The 24,482-nt window shown below is 38.7% G+C and overlaps 1 protein-coding gene and 1 pseudogene across 1 annotated transcript; both read right to left on the reverse strand.

Annotated features, from left to right (window-relative positions):
* Positions 1–3,428: 3,428 nt before the first annotated feature.
* On the reverse strand, positions 3,429–11,507 carry LOC129395701 (C-terminal-binding protein 2-like; annotated as a pseudogene).
* Positions 11,508–13,178: 1,671 nt separating this feature from the next.
* LOC129395693 (keratin, type I cytoskeletal 18-like) lies at positions 13,179–17,321 on the reverse strand. Its single transcript, XM_063601995.1, has one exon. It carries the CDS (start codon positions 15,392–15,394, stop codon positions 14,987–14,989), a length of 408 nt encoding a protein of 135 aa, XP_063458065.1. The 5' UTR covers positions 15,395–17,321; the 3' UTR covers positions 13,179–14,986.
* Positions 17,322–24,482: the final 7,161 nt, after the last annotated feature.

Consider the following 24,482-nt stretch of genomic DNA (forward strand, 5'->3'; position numbering starts at 1 on the left):
ATCTTTTGTGTTGCCTTTTCCATTCCATTTGTTTCCTGGGAACTCACTGTGTAGCTGCAATTCGGAGAATATGTCGGATTCCACCCCCCACTACCTAAGTCACTGTACACTGGTCACATTTGTGTCATGTTGTCAGACTCCACGCTCTTCCTCTCTAATGGAATTTGTTGAAGAAGTATAGTTACCTGTAGATCTCCTCAGTGTAATGTGGCTGGGATTCATTATGAAGCTGGGCATGTTGTCCTTGGCCTCGTTGACATTATTCAAAATACCTTTCCCATATTTTGAAGTTTGATACTATTTTGTTAATGTGAACACTTGCCATAGCAGGCTTTATTAAATATCTTTGTGAATTTAACTGTCAAAACAACTTATGAAGTAGGCACATGATCCCCATTTTACAGGTGAGGAAACTAATGTTCCAAGATTTTGCGTAATTTAATTAACTTTACACAACTTTCTGGTGCATTTTGAATCTTAAGTTGGATCTCTGCCTCCACAGTGTGCGGGCTTACCTCCTTTTCTATTTTGTGCCTCTCTGCTAGCATCTGCAAGGGTACATGTTTTATTTTTAGTACATCTTTTACTTGATGGTAGGAAACTTGACAAACAGGTCCTCAGTGGGAGAGAAAACTCACTGGAATTTGTCCTTCTCTCTGCTTCTTCTTACCCTGGCAGGTGTGAGAGTTATCAAGTGAGATGGAGCAGTGGTAGATCCTGAACAGTCCTCACCTGGAATATTGGTTATTATAAAAAAAATAGTCCTCTCACTTTTTACAAGTGTAATTTCTTTGCCTTAAAGTTTTGTCTGGGCTTTCTCTTACAGGTTCCTGTGAATGAAGTTGCAAATATTGATGAAGATAATACTACTGCCTTGCTGTCAAACAGTAACAGTCGCCTTTTTTTTGTATCTCCAATTATAAATGCAATACATACTGTAAAAAGAAAAGAACACATCATAAATATCTTTATAAAGCAAAAGTCTTGGCTGGTGGCCAGGAGCAGTGACTCATGCCTATAATCTCAGCACTTTGTGAGGCCGAGGTGGGTGGATCATGAGGTCAGGAATTTGAGACCAGCCTAGCTGACATGGTGGAACCCCGTCTCTACTAAAAAATACAAAAATTAGCTGGTCTCGGTGGCGGGTGCCTGTAATCCCAACTACCCACGAGGCTGAGGCAGGAGAATCACTTGAACCCAGGAGGCGAATGGTGCAGTGAGCCAGGATCATGCCACTGCACTCTAGCCTGGGCAACAGAGTAAGACTCCATCTCAAAAACAAAACAAAACAAAAAACTTGGTTGGCATAGTGGCTCAATCCCAGCACTTTGGGAGCCCAAGGCAGGTGAAATGTTTGAACCCAGAAGCTCAACTCTAGTGTGGGCGACATGGTAAAACCCTCTCTCTACAAAAATACAAAAATTAACCAGTTGTGGTGATGTACACCTGTATTCCCAGCTACTAGGGAGGCTGAGGTGGGAGGATTGTTTGAGCCTGGGAGGCCAAGCTTGCAGTGAGCTGTAATCACACCACTGTGCTTCCATGTGGGCAACAAAGTGAGACCCTGACCCAAAAAATAAAAATATAATAAACTGAAAGTCCCCTTTATTCCCTTCTCTTCAAACTCATTTTTTTTTAATTTGAAAAAACTGTTAAGAGGTTGTTTTTTATTCTTCTGGCTAAGTTGTATAAATTTCTTTTTTTTTTTTTTTTTTTTTGAGACAGAGTCTCACTCTGTCACCCAGGCTGGAGTGGTGTGGCACGATCTCGGCTCACTGCAAGCTCTGCCTCCCGGTTTCATGTCATTCTCCTGCCTCAGCCTCCCGAGTAGCTGAGACTAGAGGTGCCCGCCACCACACCCGGCTTATTTTTTGTATTTTTAGTAGAGACAGGGTTCCACCGTGTTAGCCAGGATGGTCTTGGTCTCGATATCTGGCCCATTGATCTGCCCACTTCGTCTTCCCAGAGTGCTGGGATTGCAGGCATGAGCCACCACGCCTGGCCTGTTCTATAAATTTCTAAGTGATACACATAAAGTTTATTTTTAAAATTACACTATATTTTTTAAAATTTACTTTTTCTCCAGGTGTATTCTATCTATCTATCTATCTATCTATCTATCTATCTATGAAAAGGCCTTGTTCTGTCACCCAGACTGGAGTTCAGTAGCTCAATTATGGCTCACTGCAGACTCAAACTCTCAGGCTCAAATGATTTTCTAACTTCAGCTTCTGAAGTAGCTGGGAGTACAGGTGCATGCCACTATTCCTGGTTAATTTGTAGTTGTTTTTTGTTTTTTTTGTTTTTTTTCTTTAAGCAGGGTCTCACTCTGTCACCTGGGCTGGAATGCAATGCACAATCACAGCTCACTCTAGCCTTGACCACTCAGGCTCAGGCAATTCTCCTGCCTCAGCCTCCTGAGCAGCTGGGACCACAAATGTGTATTAGCACACTTGGCTGTTTATTATTATTTGTAGAGACAGGGTCTCCCTATGCTGCCCAGGCATGTTGTGAACTCTTGTGCTAAAGCAGTCTGCTACCTCGGCCTCCCAAAGTGCTGGAATTACAGGTGTGAGCCACCACAACTTACCCAGCCTTTTTACTTTATGTAAGAATAGCATCAGTGTATTAAAAACATAATGGAAATTATTTATGGTGTCTTTTCAATTCTTATGCATTAAAGTTCTCTTATTAGAGCCTTTTATTAACGGTTATAGTGTATTTTCTGTAAAATTTTACTGTCATACACTACATGCCAATGATTCAAGATACCGGAACTTCATGAATGCACAGTCACAGTAGAATATTTTAGTTATCTAAGAAATATTTTTATAAATGATATATCAAGTTTATATGCAAGATAGCTGGGTCTAGTAGCAGGTGCTTGCAATCTCAGTGAAGGCTGAGGCAGGAGAATGGTTTGAACTCAGGAGGCGGAGGTTGAAATGAGCTGACATCTCGCCACTGCACTTCAGCCTGGGTGACAGAGCGAGACTCTGTCTCAAAAAAAGAAAAAAAACTTTGCCTGCAAGATTTTATGAGTAAGTATGTTTCTTACTTTTCTTTACAATTCCATATTACTGTCTCGATTATTTAGAATAGGTTCCAGGGAAGCAGTTGATTTCATTTTGCGTTTTACGTATGTATTATAATTTTGGATGCTATAATTTCCAACTCTGCCTGTACACTTCAAGTCAATGTGGATTTTTTTTTAATAGTACAAACTGTTCATAGATTCACCTTCATAATGTTAAAAGCAGTGGCAGCTCCTGGTTTAAAAAGGGAACAGTGGAAGCAGCAGGCCATTTTATTTAAAATTGCGTTAGATTTTTCAGATGGATGATAGTTAAGATCATTAAATCCCATTACTGCTTCTAAGATTTCCACAAAATAACACATTAAATCCTCAGTCCTAAGCAATCACGACAGAGATTCAAAATTGCCTCTTAATGTCAAGGTAAACAGCGCAGTTTCTTCTCTTGCAATAAAGGTACATCATTTGATATACAAGGGAGCATCGCAGTCAGACACTTACAAGATCGTGCTGTAGAAATAACTTCCATGTTTTCATCCGCCATGGGTATCCTCACCTCTGTCTCCCATGCACTAACACTATCAGTTTCCTCATGTGTCCTTTCTACTTTCTTTGAAAGAGGATGCTGATTGCAGACAATACATGACAGAGGCATTTCAAATCAGAAAGGAGTTTCTTGAGATATACATGATTTTAGTTTTAAGTAGAATTTCCTGAAGGGTTTTAGTTACAATACCACGTTCAAGAGGATGGTGGTGAAACTCATAGTAAGCGTTTGGCAAAACATAGATTATGGGGTAGCCATCTCCTAGAAACACTTCATCGGGGTTTATATATGACATGTGAAATATCGTAGGTTTAATCCTGGCACAGAACCAAAACTGAGTGCATTTCACTTGAACAGCTGACCAATCCCCAGCACAGGTCCATATCAAGAAACGGAGAAGAAAGAATCCATTTAACCCCAGAAACGTTTTCATTTGCCCAAATTGAAAACCAAATTTCACTCAGGCAACTAATGTTGGGTTTAATTAAAATATAAATCGGTCATACGTTTTCAAAATTAAATTATATGTGTGTGTGCTTGTCTCTATAAATATGTCCCTAACTTTGCTCATGGCTTATCTTCCATATTTTTTGGCTGATTTTCAGTGGTTGTTTTATCTTGTGTGGATGAATAGTCATTGTAATAGTCTTAATTTCACAAGGTGTTTAATTATAAATCTATACTTCCTTTGTGTGAGAGAAAATCTTTTGTGAACAAAATTTAATTTTTGGAAAGCTTTATAAGTCCATATTTTTTCTTTTAAAAATCGTGATTGTGGTAAAAACACATAATGTAAAATTTACCATCTTAATTCTTTTTAAGTGTATATTTCGTTAGTGTTAAGTACATTCACATAGTTATGCAAAAGATCTGTAGAACTTCTATGTCTTGCGAAACTAAAATTAAATTCCTTTTAAGACAACTGCCCATTTTACCATCTCTTCAGCCCTTAAGAAACACCATTCTAACTTTTTTTCCTATGAGTTTGTCTGCTTAAGATACCTGATTATTAATGGAATCATAGACTGTCACTTTGTTCCTGGCTTATTTCAGTTAACATGATGTTCTCAATAATTATCATATAATGTGACTTTTTAAAGACTGAATAATATTCTACTTTATGTATGTGTCACTTGTTATTAATCTGTTCATTGGTCAAGGGACATCTGGGTTATTCTGCCTTTTGGCTTGTGTTAGTAATGCTGCAATAAATTTGGGTGTGCAAATATCTCTTCTGGATCATGTGTTGTATATTTTAAATACATAGCCAGAATAGGGTTTGCTGGATTGTATAATGATCTTATTTTAAATTTTTTGAAGAGCTTTCATACTATTTTAAAAATAGGTTTGAGGTGGTAGATTATTGTGACTTTGCTTTGCATTTTTCTAGAAGAGAGATGTCGAGTATCCTTTTAAATGCCTAGTCATTTCTATATCTTCTTTGGAGAAAGTCATTTCAAACATTTGCCATTCTAAATCAAGTTACTAACTTTTTTTGTTGTTGAGTTTTAGGAATTTATATATTTTGAAAATTAACATCTACCAAATATGTGATTAGAAAATATTTTTACTTTTTTTTGTTACATGTATGTGTGTATGTATGTATGCACATATATAACCCTATACAAGGCAGGGTTTTCCTATGTTTTCATGGCTAGTCTCAAACTTTGGCCTCAAGTAATTGTTCTACCTTGGCCTCCTAAAGTTCTAGAATTATAGGCATGAGCCACCATGCCTAGCTTTCACCCACTTATTAGGTGACATTTGTATGCCACTAAATGTTTTATTTGATGTGTAGAATAGTTGAAGCTTAATGTAGTCCCTTTTTTTGTCGTTGTTCTTTTCCTTGTTGCATATGAATTTGATGTCAAACTTAAGGGAAGAGTTTTAAGACTTATGTCATAAACTTTTCCTCTATGTTTACTCCTAAGAATTTTATTAGTTTTTATGTTTAAGTATTGAATCCATTAAAAAAAAACTTTTCTTTTTTTATGTGATACAAAGGAAGCATCCAACTTTATTTTTTTCTCTGTAAATATTCAATTTGGAAAATTCTTTGTTAAAGAGATTCTTATTTTTCTATTGTGTGATCATGGAAAGCTTATGGAAGAGTATTTTATCACATATGCAAGGGTTTATTTCTGGGATCTCTATTCTGTTTCATCATCTATGTATCTGTTTTTGTGGCAATACTATATTTTTTTTTATTTTCGTAGCTTTGTATTATGATTTTAAATCAGAAAATTTAATAACTCTTTGTTCTTTTTGAAGGGTGTTTGGCTAGTCACATTTCCTAAGCAACCTTTATAATTATACACAAAAATTCTGCAAAAAAAATACCATTGGGATTTTGACAAAAATTACATTACATTTTTATATCATCATGAGTAGTAATGACAACAATTTTTTTTTTTTTTTGGAGGTGGAGTTTTAGTGAGTCACTGAGGCTGAAGGGCAGGGGTGTGAGATGTGCTCACTGCAGGCTCTGCTTCCCAGGTTCAAGCAATTCTCCAGTCTCAGCCACCAGAGTAGCTGGGAATACAGTCATGCACCATCACATCTCGCTAACTTTTGTATTTTTAGTAGAGATAGGGTTTTGCCATATTCACCAGGCTAGTCTCAAACTTCTGCTCTCAAGTGATCCACCCACTTTGGCCTCCCAAAGTCCTGGGATTACAGGCATGAGCCACGTGCCGGCCCTGACATCTTAACAATATTAAATCACCTGACACTTCAGCAAGACTATAGAAAGGTTTTGCTTAATTTCCTCTTATTTACGTATTTGCCACATTTTCTTGCTTTTGAATTCTAGTTTCATTTACTTTGTATGACTTCAGTTTTCTTAAATTTAATAAGACATGTATCCTAACAGAATGTACCCTGTGTGACTTAGAATATCGCAGATTTTGCTCCTTTCAATTGGAGAGTTCTGTAAATGCTGGTTGGGTCTATAGTGTTCAGGTTTGGCTTTCTTACTGATATTACATCTGACTATTCTAGTCGTTATTGAAAGTGGAGTCTTGAAGTCCACCATTGTTGTGTTGCTATGTATTTCTTGCATGACTTCTGTCAATATTTCTTTTACATATTTGAAAGACAAGAATCAATTGAACCTGGGAGGAGGAGGTTGAACTGAGCCTATCGCGAGATCGTGCCACTGCCCTCCAGCCTGGGAGAAAGAAACTCTGTCTCTAAAAAAAAAAAAAAAAAAAAAAAAACAGAAAGATGTCAATGCTATTTATAGTAATATAAAAATTTAATGTAATTTTTGTCAAAATCTCATTGGTATATTTTTGCAGATTTTTCAAATTATATACATATATGATTTATAAATTATTGTTATAGATTCCTTGAAAGTTAATCCATCTCACCATTACATAATACCAATCTGTCTCGGCCGGGCGGGTGCAATGGCTCACGCCTGCAGTCCCAGCACTTTGGGAAGCCAAGGCGGGTGAATCATGAGGTCCAGAGATCGAGACCATCCTGGCCAACAAGGTGAAACGCCATCTCTACTAAGAAGTACAAAAATTAGCTGAGTGTGGTGGCGCATGCCTGTAGTCCCAGCTACTCAGGAAGCTGAGGCAGGAGAATCGATTGAACCGGGGAGGCGGAGGTTGCAGTGAGCCGAGATAGTGCCACTGCACTCCTGCCTGGTGACAGAATGAGACTCTGTCTCCAAAAACAAAAACAAAAACATAATACCAATCTGTCTCTTGTTCACATTTTTGATTTAAAATATATTTTGTTTAATATAATTATGACCATGGCCCTCCAATTGTAGCTACTCATTGCATAAAGTACATTTTCTTTATACTGTTACTTTCAACTTATTTGAGTTCTTAGAGCTGAAGTGACTCTTGTAGAGAGCACATTGCCGGATCTTCTTTGTTCTTAATACATTAAATTATTTATTAACTTTCTTTAAGGTATTTAGCTTTTTATATTTGAAGTAATTACTGCAGTTAATGAAGTTACTTTATTATTTGTAATTGTGTTCTGTGTTTCTTGTAGATGTGTTATTTATCATTTTTTCTCTTACTTCTTTATTTTTGTTTGTTGATTTTGTAGTGACATGATTGAATTTCTTTCTCATTTGCCTTTGCGTACATTCTACAGGTTTTTTTGGTAATCATCTTGAGAAATAAAGACTTCATAAATCATCTTAAAGTTATGACAGTATATAACAACTATATTTCAACTGAATGCAAAGTTGTACCTCTTCACATCCCCACCGTTTTATTAATATCACATATTATCTTTTCTTATTCTCTATGAACACACATTTATGCAGATTTTTGCTGCATTTTTTAAAGTCCATGGCAATATTTTGAAAATTTTGTGCACCATCATTATGACAGTAGAGATTTCTTTACCTGTTTATATATTTACCTTTAATATAGCACTTTCTATTTTCATGTGCTTTTATGATGCTGTGCAGCAACATTTCATTTTTTGACGTGATAGAGTTTCTTTAACGTTTCCTTTAGGACTGTTCCAGTGGTTAGTAACAGACTCAACTTTTATTTATTTTGGAAAGGTTTAGTTTTTTTATTTCTGAAGTGATATTATTCCAGTTGAAGGTTTTTGTTTGGAAGTATTTCTTCTTGTTTAATTACCTTGTCATCTGGGGATTTCTCAGCTACTTTTTAAAAATAACCGCTTTATTACTTTTCTCCTGTATTGTTTTTGTAAGATAACAAAAAAATGTAAATATTTATATTTATAAATATAATAGTCCACTTGATGGTGTGCAGTACGTCCTATACTTTTTTCTACATTCTGTTTAAAAAATTTGTTTTTATCACTCAATATTTATAACTACAATGTCATTAATTGTGTAATTTTTTTCTCCTTTATTAGTCTGCTTTTGTGAGTGTTGATTAAATTTTTAATATAGTTATTATGTTCTTCAGATTCACAATTGTTGTAGGTTTTTAAAAATATTTTTATTGATATCTCATTTTCTTTATGTATCACTTCTTCTAATATTCTTTTGTTATCTGTGTTCTGTTTTTGTTCATTAAACAGTTTTTTTCTAATTACATTTTATTGAAAACTGCACTGAATGCTAAATGTCCATCTTTACAATAAACAACTACAGTAATGGTAACTCGTACTACACTACAACAAAACGTACTTCTGATAGCCATTATTTTTCTGTTTGGGACAATTTAAAAAATTTTTCTTTTCTTACAAAAACGTAAATGTACCTAATCAAAGCATCAAAATAGGCCATCTTTTTAAACAAAAAGACAATGATTCACAAAAGACTATGAACAGAACATGTAACTAATTGAGGCAAATCTAATAGAATTTGTTAAAATCAGTCACATCCAATACATCTGAAGTGTTCTTGTATAAAACACAACGTGAAGAAAAGAAGACTTTATCAATGTCTTAAAAAGTGGGTTTGTTCATAGAGCATCTGACAAGTTACCATTAAAAGTGTTTCCTGTGACATAAGAAAATGCAATATTATTTTTCTTGAACCCTTTTAGTGCAAGGGTTCAAGAAACCTTGAACCCTTTCCACTCAATAAAATAGCAGAGGATCTGAAACTGAGAAAATATACTTCATTACAAACAGCTTGTGAAACTTAATACTTTTTTTTTTTTTTTTTTTTTTTTTGCTTGCATTATCGGAGGCTTTTACTGAACTTGCAACCGACTTGCCCGCTCAGTATGCAGTTCAGATATGAGAGATGCTTCTCTGTACAGGGGCCGGTACTGTCTTCAATCCTATGGGTGCGGATGACTAACACAGGCACATAGTTTACTCCACATTTTCTAGTAATGTGATCTTCCTATTAGCAAAAAGCGGTAAACAGTCCCTGTAGACTGAAGGGACTCAAGTCAAAAGATGGGGATTTCCTCCTCATGGTTTTTATTTTGATGTTTGAAGTCTTGATGCAACACTCTGAGCAGGGTGTTCCGGACCTGCTGTGCCCAAGGGACTGATAAAGGAAAAAGTTCTATTTATTCTTTGTGATTTGACGCACAGATGAAAAACAACACACAATAACGGAAGTTGGTCGTTAATAAATCACACTCTAGTCTTTCAGAGCTTCCGTAAGCAGACGACATCTTCAGTTTTCTAGCTCTTGTAGTTTTAGCACTGCAATACCAATGAGCCTATGTCCAGAATCAGCTAAAAAGAGCGTCAGATTCTTTTTCTCTTAGTTTATCTATTTTTCACTGTCTCTTGTTCCCAAGTGTATCTGAATGATTACCTTCCGGCATTGTCTGTTATTTCTCCTTGGCGTACTCTCGATTGTCCCCGTGTTTGACGGCTGGTTGGGAGAGGGCGCTTGGGAAGGATGTTCCACTGTGGGGAGTTTGTGAGTCACCGGGATGCCTCCAGGGAAGATCCCTTCCATGGATGCGGGAAGTCCTCCTGGAGCCACCCCCACGATGCCTGGATGAATTGCTTGCTGGTCTATTTCCCACCAAAGCACAGATATGACAAAAAATTCCTTGTTCACACAGTTTCTTAAGCTTCCTGGGATGCGGCCTGTGATGGCTCCGCAGATCTCCGTGGCAGCTGTCTCCCTCATCTCCAGTGACACCTGCTGGCTGTAGCAGGCAGTGTGAGGAGTGCAGATGAGATTGGGGCCATCTTTCAACGGACCCTGAGCAAAGCTAAAGGGCTGCGACTCATTCACGTCGAGGATTGCCCCTCGTATCCTGCCCTCCTTGAGGGCCTGTGCTAAGGCTTTCTCGTCCACCAGGCCACTACGGGCTGCATTCACAAGGAATGCTCCCTGCCTCATCTGCTTTATGGTAAAGTCATGGATAAGGTGGTGCTTAAGTTCGTGGAGACTGCAGTGCAAGGAGATGCAGTCGCTCTGCTACAGCAAATCCTGCAGGGTGTAGACCCTCTGCATGCCCAGGGACTGCTCGATCCCATCCTGCAAGTAGGGGTAATAAAATATGACGCTGAATCCAAAGGCTGTGGCTGGAACTGCGAAAGCCTGCTGCGTGCGACCCTAGCCGATGAGGCCCAGCGTCTTCCCACGAATGGGGGCCACTCCCGAGGCCACCTCGCAGATCTGCTCCGTTCTCTGAACCCGCTTGCCTTCCCACAGTGCCTGGTACAGCCATGTGTTCCTCCGGTACATGTTGAGGATGTGGCAGTTGGTGGAATTTGCTGTCTCTTCCACGGCTGCGGACGGGATGTTTCACACAGCAATTCCAAGCTCGCTGGCAGCCTTGATGTCCACGTTGTCATAGCCACTGCCCACCCCCACGATCACTCTCAAGGCCTTGAAATTTGCCAGATCCTCCCTGGTGAGGTGATGGTGTGGTACATCATGGAGCCCACGGCTCCGTTTAGAACTTTCTCGTGGATCTCCTGCGTGGACTGCATCACAGAAGGCCACGGTGGCCAGGTCCTTCAGGATGGGCATGTACACAGTGCAGTCACGGCCGACCAGGAACGCGGCCAGTGAGCGGGGGCTCAGGGGGTCTTTCATGATCTGGCGGCGAATTCCTTCACAAATTCTGTCCAATCGCTGTCTCTTGACTTAGCGCTTATCGACAAGGGCCATTCTTTACGGAACTTTGCAACTCTCAGCTCAAAAGGCAAAGCAGTCCTCTAAGAACTTAGGGGAACTCGCAGGAGTCTGTATGCATGATGCCACTATGAACCCAATATAAATTTGTTCACAAACTCTATAGTTCACACGATGGGCTGTCCGTCTTTTTAAGGGAATATAGCTTCATTGATTCAAAACCATTTAAGGTGATGAAACCCATTTGCTTGCAACTCAGCCACCATCGCGCAGTCAATCAAAAAATCTCACCACGACCCTAGGTCTGGAGCTCCTGGAGTCCGCGACCGCTGGGGGTGGAGGCGGCTTCGTCCTGGTGCAGCCAGGTGCCTGCTCCTGCTCTGAGACTTGGGCGTGGGTTGGGGGTCCACCCGGGTGTCCTGCATACAACAAAAACAACAAAGAATAAACCTACAAATTTTGACCTTTAAAAGTCAACAAATATTTTTAAAGGTCAATATTTGTAGGTTTATTTTATTTCTTCATTTGGGACATGTTTTCGTCCTTTTCTGTATGCCCTGCAATCTTTTGATGAGATTCAGAAATTTATAAAACAACTGTGTAATGTAGTATGTACAAACTTTCTTACTACAAGATAATACAACAATCAGTGAGGCTGTACATCCTGGTGCTTCATTAACAGGGTCCTCAATGTGTCTTCTGTGGGCTTGTGTGTGTATTTTTAAGGTAAAGATATTTTTTCCCATTGTTTTCCAGACACGGTAGTCCTTTGCTTCCGCAGTTGATTGCAGTGTTTGTTTCTCTGAGGCTGTGATAAGCATGGAACTTCTCTTCTCAGCAGTCATAAGTTGTCATTCTCATAACTCTGCCATTTCCTTTAGCATTCCCTGTTGGGGGAGACAGAATCTAGTCATCGGGGTAGCCCAAAAAGCCAAACCTTTGAATATATGTTCCACTGTTCTCATTCTATACTGAGGGAGATACTGAAAGTTGGATGTTTTCTCTTGAGCCCAATTGCTGTTCTGGGAAAGAAGAAGGGATGTGGTGAATATAAGCCAGACCTGGTTGCCTTGTACAGCAAGCTTTTCCAACCCGCCTTGTTTTGTTTTTGTTATGGCTCTGTTTTGTGTTAGGTTTTTAGCAGCCTGCAGCAATGGTTTTCAGGTTCTGTCTCTAGTGATAAGCAGCAAAGGGGAATGAGGAAAGGACCTTACTGGCTCAACCAGAAACAGAAGCTAAGAACTCATGGCTGTAGTCTCCCTTGGATGCCCCATTCTACAGTAAAGGAAATATCTTTGGAATGTAAAAAGAGAGAATAATAGGCATCACCCCAATAGGAAAGAATGAACAAATAACAAAGATGAGAGGTGCAAAGGCCAAGGAGAAAACCTTTAAAATGTGGTGTTGGAAGTTCTGCTTCAAAGAAATTGGTTCTGGAAAATTCTAGATTTACTTCTTTTGCCTCCACAGATGGGAATTTCCTACCCTTGCTTATTATGCTCTTCAATCTTCTAAGGCTTCTCCTGTTCATCCTCTAGCATTCCAGGGCATTCACAGTGACAGCCAAAGTTCTCCTCTTCTTTCTGTTATTCCTGTGAAGGCCTTGTGGTCTAAGTACTTTTCCATTGTTTTTGGGATCTGAGGAAATCTGCACATTTTGTGAGACTTCCATGTTAAGCTGTTTTGTAAAAATCTGTGCCTCATGTCAGAAGTTTGTGAGAGTAAAAGTGCAGGCCTTGGGGTTTGGTTCACATATTTCAGAAAGTCCAAGGACAAAGGTTTCTTCTTCATAATTTTCAGTCCTATGATTTCAAATGTGATCCTGCAAAAAAATTGGAAAAAAAAATTATCAGAGCCCAAAGCACCTTAGCACATATGATAAAGTTGAATCTTCTATTTCACTTTATTCTTTTTTTCATCTCTGGTAATGTAGGTCAAAATGTTTTCTTTCCCTTAGTAGAAACTAACTTAGAAATGTGAACTCTCTATGCCAAACGTCTCACCTGTGGAATAGTTTATTGTATCTACTCATCTCAAAGAAATTTTAAAGAACTTGATGCCATAGAAAAACTTGGAAACTTGCCAGGAATAGAACAAATTCTTAATTGTCACATGATTTCTTAATGAGTTATTTTATTAATTAATCTTATATGAAGCTTAGTGGGACTGTGATCTGTACGTTTTCCCTGTCCTGTTTTTGTGTATGTCAAATTAGCCTATAATTTTAGCTTCGGGGGTTTCAGAATAGCATACTTGAATTTATGTGTTATACAGAAAGTGAAGTAGATAGTATGCACATCACATTAAGAAAAGTTTTAGTTTGTGTCTAAGTTCACTGCATAGAAAAACTTATCATTAGTGTTTCCATTTACTTTCCTCAACATCTATCTGAATGATAGTATAATTTATTTCTAATTGCTTATTATATTGTAGTGTTCCACAGCATATTTTACAATATTCATGTTTTTCCCATATGTAAAAATGTAAGGCTTTTCTTTGCTTTTATAAAAATAAATTATTGGCCAGTGCTGTGTCTCATGCTTGTAATCCCAGCACTTTAAGAGGCCGAGATGGGTGGATCACAAGATCAGGAGTTCAACACCAGCCTGTCCAACATGGTGAAATCCCGTTTCTACTAAAACTACAAAAAATATAGCCGGCCAGGTGCGGTGGCTCAAGCCTGTAATCCCAGCACTTTGGGAGGCCGAGACAGGTGGATCACAAGGTCAGAAGATCTAGACCTTCCTGGCTAACATGATGAAACCCCATCTTTACTAAAAATACACAAAAACTTGCCAGGCGTGGTGGTGGGCTCCTGTAGTCCCAGCTACTCAGGAGGCTGAGGCAGGAGAATGGCGTGAACCCAGGAGGCGGAGGTTGCAGTGAGCCGAGGTCTCGCCACTACACTCCAGCCTGGGTGACAGAGCGAGACTCCGTCTCAAAAAATTAAATAAATAAATAAATAAATAAATAAATAAATAAATAAATAAATTATAGCCTTTGCATTTGTATAAAAAGAGGAGTAATATATTAAGAATATAATAAAAAGTGTCTCTAATATCATTGAAATCTCTATTAAAATTTTCTTCTAAATGCTCTTTATGGGAGATTATAATGTATTTGTTGTGCAATTTTGTTACTCTAACCATATGCTAATAATTCAAAGTCTGATCTTTCTGGGTGCCCAGTTATGGTTGAACATGCTAGTTACCTAGAAAGAGTCTTCTTCCGTTGTATGCTTTGTTTATTCAGTATTTCACAGGTTAATGTTTATTTAATTTTATTTTCTAATATTATATATTCTTGTATTTCCTTGTTAGGATAGGCTGCCTTACATCATTTGTGTTTTTAGATTCTGCCTATATATTATAATTTTGCACGACTATATTCAACTGTGTACAGTTTCAAAGAGTGTAGAAAATAAGTCAAATGTGAATCAACCATATGTCTATTGCCAACATAATTCTCTGTTCATCTGCCTGTATAAACTTTACTCATACTTTATTTATGACTTGTGTATTTGTTTTATTAGTTGGTGGTCAATTACTTTTTTAATCCTCTCTGGGTGCGTAGTTGTGGAAATTGTCTTAATTTCCACTTCTATGTATTAATGATTCTATATTACTTTTGTGTGAAGGAAACACTTCTGTGATTTGAAGGTAATTTTTTTGACCTCTGAACTTTTTACTGGCCTCCTGCTCCCCAAAGGGACCTTGCTTCTGCTGGCTCAGCACCTCAAAACGTCGGTGTTACTGGTCTCAGACACCACTTTGCCGTCCATTATCCTGCAGGGGTGTTCTTTTGGATGTTTTTCAGGTATTTGTTGCTGTCCAGAGCATCGCCAAGATTGAAGTTCTCCCCGTCTTCTAGCAGGCGGCAGTAGGTGGCAATCTCAGCCTCCAGCTCGACCTTGATGTTCCACAGGTCCTCGTGCTCTTGGGCCTGGTGCCTCTCTTCCCGGGTTTGGGTCAGCTCTGACTCCAGGTGCAGCAGGATCCTGTTGAGCTCCTCCATCTGCATCTACCTCCCTCAGGCTGTTCTCCAAGGTGGCCTTCAGATATCTCATTGAGTCCAGGTCTATATCCAAGGACTGGACTGTACATCTCAGCTCCCTGAGCATCCTCTCGGCAGCTCCGATCTCAGTGGACTGCATGGTGAATACTGTGGTGCTCTCCTCAGTCTGCCGGCACCAGTACTTGTCCAGCTCCTCTCGGTTGTTCTCAGCCATCTCGTCATATTGGGCCTGGATGCCTGCCATGATCTTGCCAAGGTCCTGAGACTTGGGGACATCTACCTCCATGGTCAACCAAGAGCTGGAAATCAGGTATTATAAACCTTTAACTTCCTCCTCATGATTCTTCATGAGGAGCAGCTCTTCCTTGAGGGCCTCCATCTCTGTCTCCAGCAGAGGCTGAGTGATACTGGTGTTATCAGTAATGTCGCTCTCCACAAACTGGCATATGGCCAGCTCTGTCTCACACTTCAAAGTCATCAGCAGCAAAATGATCATTCTCAGTCTGCAGGATGATGCAGGCACTGTCTGCAGAATTGGCAAAGATTTTTTTATTAGTCTAGTTTTCTGTCCTTATGCCAGTAACAAACGATTTTGATTACTGTAGATTTCTAACATGTCTTGAAATCAGGAATTGTAATGCTTCCAACTTTCTTTATGTGGTCCCCTGAAATTCCGTATACTTTGGGGAGTCACATTCTCTGTTTCTGTCAAAAATAATCTTAAGAATTTCATAGGGATTGTATTAAATCTGTAGCTCACCTTGGGTGTTATAGACACGTTCAAAATACTAAATTTTCTAACTCTTGAACAAAAACATGTTGAAGAGTAAATTGTTTAATTTTCATGTATTTGTGAATTGTATGAATTTTCTTCTGTTATTGATTTCTAGTTTTAATCCATTTTGGTCAGAAATTATAGTCTGTAACCTTCAGTTTTTATTATACTTTAAGTTCTAGGGTACATGTGCGGAACGTACAGGTTTGTTACATAGGTATACATGTGCCATGTTGGTTTGCTGCACCCATCAACTCATCATTTACATTAAGTGTTTCTCCTAATGCTATCCCTTTCCTAGCCCCCCACCTCCAAACAGGCACTAGCATTTGATGTTCCCTGCCCTGTGTTCATGTGTTCTCATTGTTCAACTCCTACCTATGAGTGAAAACATACAGTGTTTGTTTTTCTGTCCTTGTGATAGTTTGCTGAGAAGGATGGTTTCCAGCTTCATCCATGTCCCTGCAAATGACATGAATTCATCCTTTTTTAAGGCTGCGTAGTATTCCATGGTGTATATGTGCCACAGTTTCTTAATCCAGTCTATCACTGATGTACATTTGGGTTGGTTCCAAGACTTTGCTCTTGTGAACAGTGCCACAATAAACATACGTGTGCAAGTGTCTTTATAGTAGCATGATTTATAATCCTTTGGATATATACCCAGTAATGGGATTGCTGGGTCAAATGGTATTTCTGGTTGTAGATACTTGAGGAATTGCCACACTGTCTTCCACAGTGGTTGAACTAATTTACACGCCCACCCACAGTGTAAAAGCATTTTATTTCTCCACATCCTCTCCAGCATCTGTTGTTTTCTGACATTTTAGTGATCCCCATTCTAACTGGTGTAAGATGGTATCTCATTGTGGTTTTCATTTGCATTTCTCTGATGACAGTGACGATGCACAATTTTTCATGTCTGTTGGTTACATAAATGTCTTCTTTTGAGAAGTGTCTGTTCATATTCTTTGCCCACCTTTTAATGGGATTGCTCATTTTTTCTTGTAAATTTGTTTAAGTTCTTTGTAAATTCTGGATGTGAGTCCTTTGTCAGATAGGTAGATTGCAAAAATTTTCTTCTATTCTGTAGGTTGCCTGTTCGCTCTGATGATAGTTTCGTTTGCTGTGTAGAAGCTTTTAAGTTTAATTAGATTTCATTTGTCTATTTTGGCTTTTGTTGCCATTGTTTTTGGTGTTTTAGTCATGAAGTCTTTGCCCATGCCTATGTCCTGAATGGTATTTCCTAGGTTTTCTTTTAGGTTTTTATGGTTTTAGGTCTTTATGGTTTTAGGTCTTACATTTAAGTCTTTAACCCTTCTTGAGTCAATTTTTGTATAGGGTGTAAGGAAGAAATCCAATTTCAGTTTTCTGCATATGGCTCGCCAATTTGTCCAGCAACATTTATTAAATAAGGAATGCTTTCCTCACTGCTCGTTTTTGTCACATTTTTCAAATATCCAAAGGTTGTAGATGTGTGGTGGTATTTCTGAGGCCTCTGTTTTTTTCCATTGGTCTATATATCTGTTTTGGTACCAGTACCATGCTGTTTTGGTTACTGTAGACCTGTAGTATAGATTGAAGTCAGGTAGCATGATACCTCCAGATTTTCTCTTTTGGCTTAGGATTTTCTTGCCTATGCAGGCTGTCTTTTGGTTCCATATGAACTTCAAAGTAGTTTTTTCCAATTCTGTGAAGAAAGTCAGTGGTAGCTTGATGGGGATAGCATTGAATCTATAAGTTATCTTGGGCAGCATGGCCATTTTCATGACATTGATTCTTCCTTTCCAGGAGCATGGAATGTTCTTCCATTTGTTTGTGTCCACTTTTATTTCATCAAGCAGTGGTTTGTAGTTCTCCTTGAAGAGGTCCTTCACATCCCTTGTAAGTTGGATTCCTAGGTATTTTATTCTGTTTGTAGCAATTGTTGAGTGGGAGTTCATTCATGATTTGGCTCTCTGTTTGTCTGTTGTTGGTGTATAGAAATACTTGTGATTTTTGCACATTATTTTGTATCCTGAGACTTTGCTGAAGTTGCTTATCAGCTTAAGGAGATTTTGGGCTGAGACGATGGGGTTTTCTAAATATACAATCATGTCATCTGCAAACAGAGACAATTTGGCTTTCTCCTTTTTCTAATTGAACGTCCTTTATTTCTTTCTCTTTGCTGATGGCCCTGGCCAGAACTTCCAATACTATGTTGAGTGGGAGTGGAGAGAGAGGGCATCATTTTCTTGTGCTGGTTTTCAAAGGGAATGCTTCCAGGTTTTGCCCATTCTGCATGACATTGGCTGTGGGTTTGTCATAAATAGCTCTTATTATTTTCAGATATGTTCCATCAACACCTAGTTTATTTAGAGTTTTTATCATGAAAGGCTGTTGAGTTTTGTTGAAGGCCTTTTCTGCATCTATTGAGATAGTCATGAGATTTTTGTCTTTGGTTCTGTTTATGTGATGAATTATGTTTATTGATTTGCATATGCTGAACTAGCCTTGCATCCCAGGGATGAAGCTGACTTGATTGTGGTGGACAAGCTTTTTGATGTGCTGCTGGATTTGGTTTGCCAGCATTTTATTGAGGATGTTCGCATCGATGTTCATCAGGGATATTGTTTTTTTGTTGTGCCTCTGCCAGGCTTTTGTATCAGGATGATGCTGGCCTCATAAAATGAGTTAGGGAAGATTCCCTCTTTTTCTATTGATTCGAATAGTTTCAGAAGGGATGGTACCAGCTCCTCTCTGCATCTCTGGTAGAAATCTGTTGGGAATTCGTCTGGTCCTGGACTTTTTTTAGTTGGTAAGCTATTAATTATTGCCTCAATTTCAGAACCTGCTATTGGTCTATTCATAGCAATAGCTAATAATTCTTCCTTATTTAGTCTTGGGGTGGGGGTGTATGTTTCCAGGAATTTATCAATTTCTTCTAGGTTTTCCAGTTTATTTCCGTAGAGGTGTGTATACTATTCTCTGATGGTAGTTTGTATTTCTGCGGGTTTGGTGGTGATATCCCTTTGTCGTTTATTACTGCGTCTATTTGATTCTTCTCTCTTCTCTTCTTTATTAGTCTTACTAGCGGTCTGTCTATTTTGTTAATCTTTTCAAAAAACCAGCTCCTGGGTTGATTGATTTTTTGAAGGGTTTTCTGTAACATGCAATTTTTTTTTAATTCTGTTAAGAATTTTTTTTTGCCTAATATTTATTTTTAGGACAATGTTTTATGAGCTTTTGACAAGACTGTGAGTTTTGTTGTTGTGTAGAGGGGTCTCTATGCATCTGTTAAATCTAACTGCTTTATAGTATTTTCATGTCCTCTGTTTTCTTTTTAATATTCTATCTGGCTTTATTATTAATTACAGAACTGGTGTATTAAAATATTGTTCTCAGTATATTGCAGTTTTTTGTTTATGTTCTGACAAAATGTTGTTGGTTTATTTTAAAATCCTCATGTGAGGTGCATATATATGTGTGTGTATACATAATTAGATAAATACAATTATATAAATGTATATAATTGTCCTAGGTTTCCAGTGAATAAACTCTTTTATTAGTTTGTCCTTTGTTTTCTTTGACAGTTTTAACTTACAGTATATTTTATAAACTAAGACAGTCATTTAAAAAGTATTTTGCATAATGTAATTGTGACATTGTCTTCATTTGTTTACGATTTGCATAAAATTGTTTTGATGCATCTTGCCACTTTTAGTCTGTTTTTGTTACTATATAGTATGATGGCTCATATCTGTCATCCAAGCATTTTAGGGGATTGAGGTAGGAGGTTCACTTGAGGCCAGAAGTTTGAGACCAACCTGGGAAACACAGCAATGCCATGTCTCTAAAATAAATAAATCAATAAATAAATTGAGCACCCTGTAGACAGATGTAGTTAGATTTTATTTTATTTTTTATCTCTGTACTCAATTTATGACTTTTGGTTGAGAATTTTAGTTTGTGAGTAGCTACATAATTTCCTGCATTTGAAGGAATTACTTTTGACACTTTGTGGAGTAAAAGTTAAATATTAAATTTGAACTCAATTGAACATGGACTCAAACAATGTTCACCAAGTCCCAGAACAGGTTGTGTGAGCCCCTTGAAGGCTTCATCCGGCTCTGTTTCAGATAAATTTCTATTTCAATTGATTCCTATATGTTAGTTATTGAAAAACAATAGATAATCAAAAAAACAAGTTGACCTTTTTGTGTTCCTTGAGCCCAGTCGTGAAGGGCCCTCCTGACTGGACTTCATGCCAAATAACTCATTACAAAAAGAGCTAGGGTTCCAGACTGCGCCAAAGCTTCATGAGATCTCTCCTCGTCTGTGCACGGATGAGTGGCCAATCTGGAGCCCAGGCTGTTGCTTCACAGTCTGGTAGTGAATCCTCCATAGTTTGGTGAGTGTAAATATATATATTTTTTATATATATATATACACACACACTATATATATATAATATATATACACTATATATATAATATATATATACACAATATATATAATATATATACACTATATATATAATATATATACACTATATATATTATATATACACTATATGTATAATATATATACACTATATATTATATATACACTATATATATAATATATATACACTATAAATAATATATATACAGTATATATAATATATATACACTATAGCTATAATATATATACACTATAGCTATAATATATATACACTATATAATATATATTCACTATATATATTATATATACACTATATATAATATATATACACTATATTTAAAATATATATACACTATATATAATGTATATATACACTATATATATATAATATATATACTTTCCCTTCTCCCCTTCCCATTGCAACTTGCTTATATATTTGCTTATTATATCTGCATTGCCTTTTAAGTGGGATAAAGTTTGTTTACCCTTAAAGCTATTGTGTGTGTGTGTGTTTTTTCTTCTCCCTTTGGGTGTTTCCCGCACAGTACATTTTTGGCGTCATGAACAGGATTCAAAAGCAAAAGCGTGACATTTTTTTGGCAGCAGAAACCAGACAGGGAGCTCAGGAACTTCCCATGTATTCAGATGGAAACTCCTCCAGTTCTTCCCCTTGGCCTTTGACTGGTCCAAGGGAACTGGCCTTTGTGAAAATTGGGAATCTATATTAGTTCATTTTGAATCATTGGCTGTGCGTGAGGTGCGGCAGGGAATCCCAGTTGGTAATTGGAATGCTGAGGGAATTTCCCAGCATTGATGATGCTTGCTTACGGCTTATGAGTTAAAGTGTCAATATAGGGACTGGTTGCTACAAGAGAAATGTAAGCTGGAAAAGGAAAATTTTAATCTGACTTCCAGACTGGCCCTGGCCCCATGCCAGGCCTATGTCTTGACTGATCAGGCTCAAAGCTACCAGCCTATTGCAGAAAAAGCACCTGTCCCAGTGGCCCGGTCAGGGTAAAACTGAAGAACTAGTCAGTTTTCAGGGCTTGGAGAGGGTAAAAACCCAAATCCTGTCTCAAGGATGGGAAGTTAACTCTAGTAAAATTCAATGGCCTGCACAAACTGTAAAGTTCTTGGCATCCTATGGAATGCAGGGAAACGGTCCATTTTACCAAAGGCTAAGGCTAAAATACTAGAATTTGCAGCCCTACCACTGAAAAGGAGGTCCAAAATTGTAGTGGCTTGCTTGGATTCTGGAGACATCATATTCCCCACTTGGGTAACATTTTACAACCTCTGCAGGCAGTCACTTGAAAATGCTATGAATTTCACTGGAGACAGAAAGACAGCCTGGCTTTTCAGTAAGCCAGACAAGCGGAGCAACTGGCCCTGGATCTATGGCCCTTATAGGATGGGTCAACAGAACTGCAAGTAACTGTCCTAGATCAACATGCTTATTGGAGCCTTAGGTAGAAACAAGATGGGAAGAAGATACCTTTGGGGTTTTAGACCCAGAAGCTGCCAGAGGCTGGCAAAGCTTATATTCTCTTTGAGAAGCTGTTGTTGGCCTGCTACTGGGCTTCACAGGAAACAGAACACCTTTGTTTCAATCATGATGTTCTTATGAGGCCCCAAATTCCTATTATGACTTGGGTCATGAGCTCCCTCAAAACTCACTGGATAGGGTACACTCAAGAAAGTAAATGGAAATGGTACATAAAAGACCAGGCTAAGCTGGAACCAAAACATGTATCATTTTTACATGAGGATGTGCAAAACTTGCCAGCTCAGCAAACAACTGAGCAAGTCCTGCAGATAGGGAAGGAAACCTTCCTTGCCCAATGGGGCAAATCCTTTAAAGTACTAAGTCCAGAGGATCAGAAACACGCTTGGTTACTGATGGTCCCACCAAATACATTGATGGTACTCGATGCTGGGAGGCTGTGGTTTATAATCCTGTTAAAAACATAAACATTTCTGATGAAGGGAGGGGTGTGAGCAGCCAGCTGGCTGAACTAGAAGCCATCCCCTGAGCTATTTAGGAGGAGGCCAGAGCGATTTGTTGCCTGTATACCGACTGTTAGTCAGCAGAAAATTGTCTTACTACCTAGTTGCCCAAATGACCATGAAATAAATGGTGAATTACAAATAAAGAGGTTTGGAGAAAACAATATTGGAAGATACCTGAATCCTGATGCACACTACCATTATTGCTGTTTTCCATACTGATGCTCATGCATCTCTGCTTTCTCTTGACAGACTAAACAGCAGGCAGATCGACAGGCGAAAATTTCCAGCATAAATGCAAACTTGAATGTGGGTGAATGTATTACAACACGTTCAAGCCTGGCAATGAGACACATTATAATGTATGGTGGTATAACTGATAATGATTACCGGGAAGAGTTATAGTTCACTTTACACAATACCACTCCACATTCTTTTGTTACAAGACCGCAGATGCAGGTTGCTCAATTGTCATTGGTACCTGGTACCTTGTTAACAATTAACCCCTGAGGAAATCTCTGCCTCAACAGAGGCTACGTACAGAACTGGGAAATTCAGATCCACTGGTATAGGTAGCTTAAATCCTGGAGCCAAAATATGGATACAGCCTCCATCAGAACCCGCCCCTAAGGCTGGTGACCTTGTAGCTATGGGAGCAGAAAATAAAGAGGTAGTACAATTTCCTAAAAATGAAAAACAATATCATGTTCCCCTTCATTTTTGTTGTTACAGAGAATAACCTGTCTGCTAGTATTCAGCACCTGGGTCATCTTGTCTGAGGCTGAGAATGAGTTCATCAACTGGGCAGCAACCACTGCAACAGAAGCCAACTGCAGTCAATGCTGGCTATGCATCGAATTGACAGAGGCCACAGGAAATGGACTACCTTGGAGAGTTGTCCTTGCCAATATTTCTGAATGGCTCTGTCACTACCAATGGGGCCAAAACAACAACACTTGCAATCCAACCTGGACTTCTTTGCTACTTTAATAACATCTTAATGCACTATAATTATAGTATAACCATTACTGTCCCCTGGGGGGCCCTCTGGGTATGCAGACACTATGGGTGGCTGTACCTGCCCCCATGTTGGATGGGGAGATTCACTTGGGGGTGCCATTAATTCCGTTCAGCATCTGGGATAATATTCCCCTCCCCAGTAATTTAGATGCTTACGAAGAGAGCTGGTTATGAACGTGCCAGACTCCCTGGTGGTGGAAACTTATCACAATATTCTCCCTTGCCCCTGGTACAATCCTGCTTCAGCAACAAATTAAAATATTAAGTCTACATGTAGAAAAAGCGCCTAAGATAGTAGCACTAGACTTCTGTTGTTATCAGAAGAATTTGCTCAGCTGTGTACTGTTGTGTTGCAAAATCGAATGGCATTAGGTATGCTTACAGCAGCCTAAGGAGGGCTTTGAACCTTGCTGCATACTGAATGTTGTGTGTATATCCCTGACAAGTCTCACAATATTACTCTCCTTGACCAAGACATGCAAGGACAAGTAAAACAGTGAGAATCTAACCGTCAGGACCCCATCATGGACTGGCTGTCAAACCGGCATTGGCGTTGGCCGTGGTGGGTGTGGTTTCTATTAATTGTGCTTTTAATTCTCCTCTGCTTTATCTGTAATCTATACCAGTTGTGCCTTCCCTGTATATCGGTAAAAATATTTTCCTGTGATTCAGTGTCAAATTGAGGCTGAATGAGGAGGAAAAGTTAAATATTAAATTTGAACTCAATGAACACGGACAGAAACAATGGTCACTAAGTCCTGGAACAGGTTGTGTGAACCCCTAGTGGAATTCATCCAGCACTGTTACTGAGAAATAGTTATTGAGAAACAACAGACAATCACAAAGACAAGTTGGCCTTTTCATTTTCCTTGAGTCCAGTCACGAAGGGCCCTTGTGAGTGGGCCTCATGTCGAACAAATCGTTACAAAAAAAGCCAAGGTCCCAGACTGTGCTGAAGCTTAATGAGACCTCTACTTGTCTGTGCAGGGGTGGGTGGCTGGCTCTGGAGCCCAGGCTGATGCTTTCCTATAGGCAAAGCCCAGGGAAGTGAGGAGAGTGACATCAAATAGTTGATGAGTCAAGAGATATGTCACAGACACTCCTGTATGCAGGGTCCAGACAGGAAACTTACATCGTTTTGGTGCTGAGC

Source organism: Pan paniscus, chromosome Y (genome assembly GCF_029289425.2).
Source record: "Pan paniscus chromosome Y, NHGRI_mPanPan1-v2.0_pri, whole genome shotgun sequence".
Lineage (NCBI taxonomy): Eukaryota > Metazoa > Chordata > Mammalia > Primates > Hominidae > Pan > Pan paniscus.

What these genes read in the sequence shown, in the direction of transcription:
- LOC129395693 (XM_063601995.1), bottom strand. Translation starts at nt 15,394, where the DNA reads ATGGAGGTAGATGTCCCCAAGTCTCAGGACCTTGGCAAGATCATGGCA.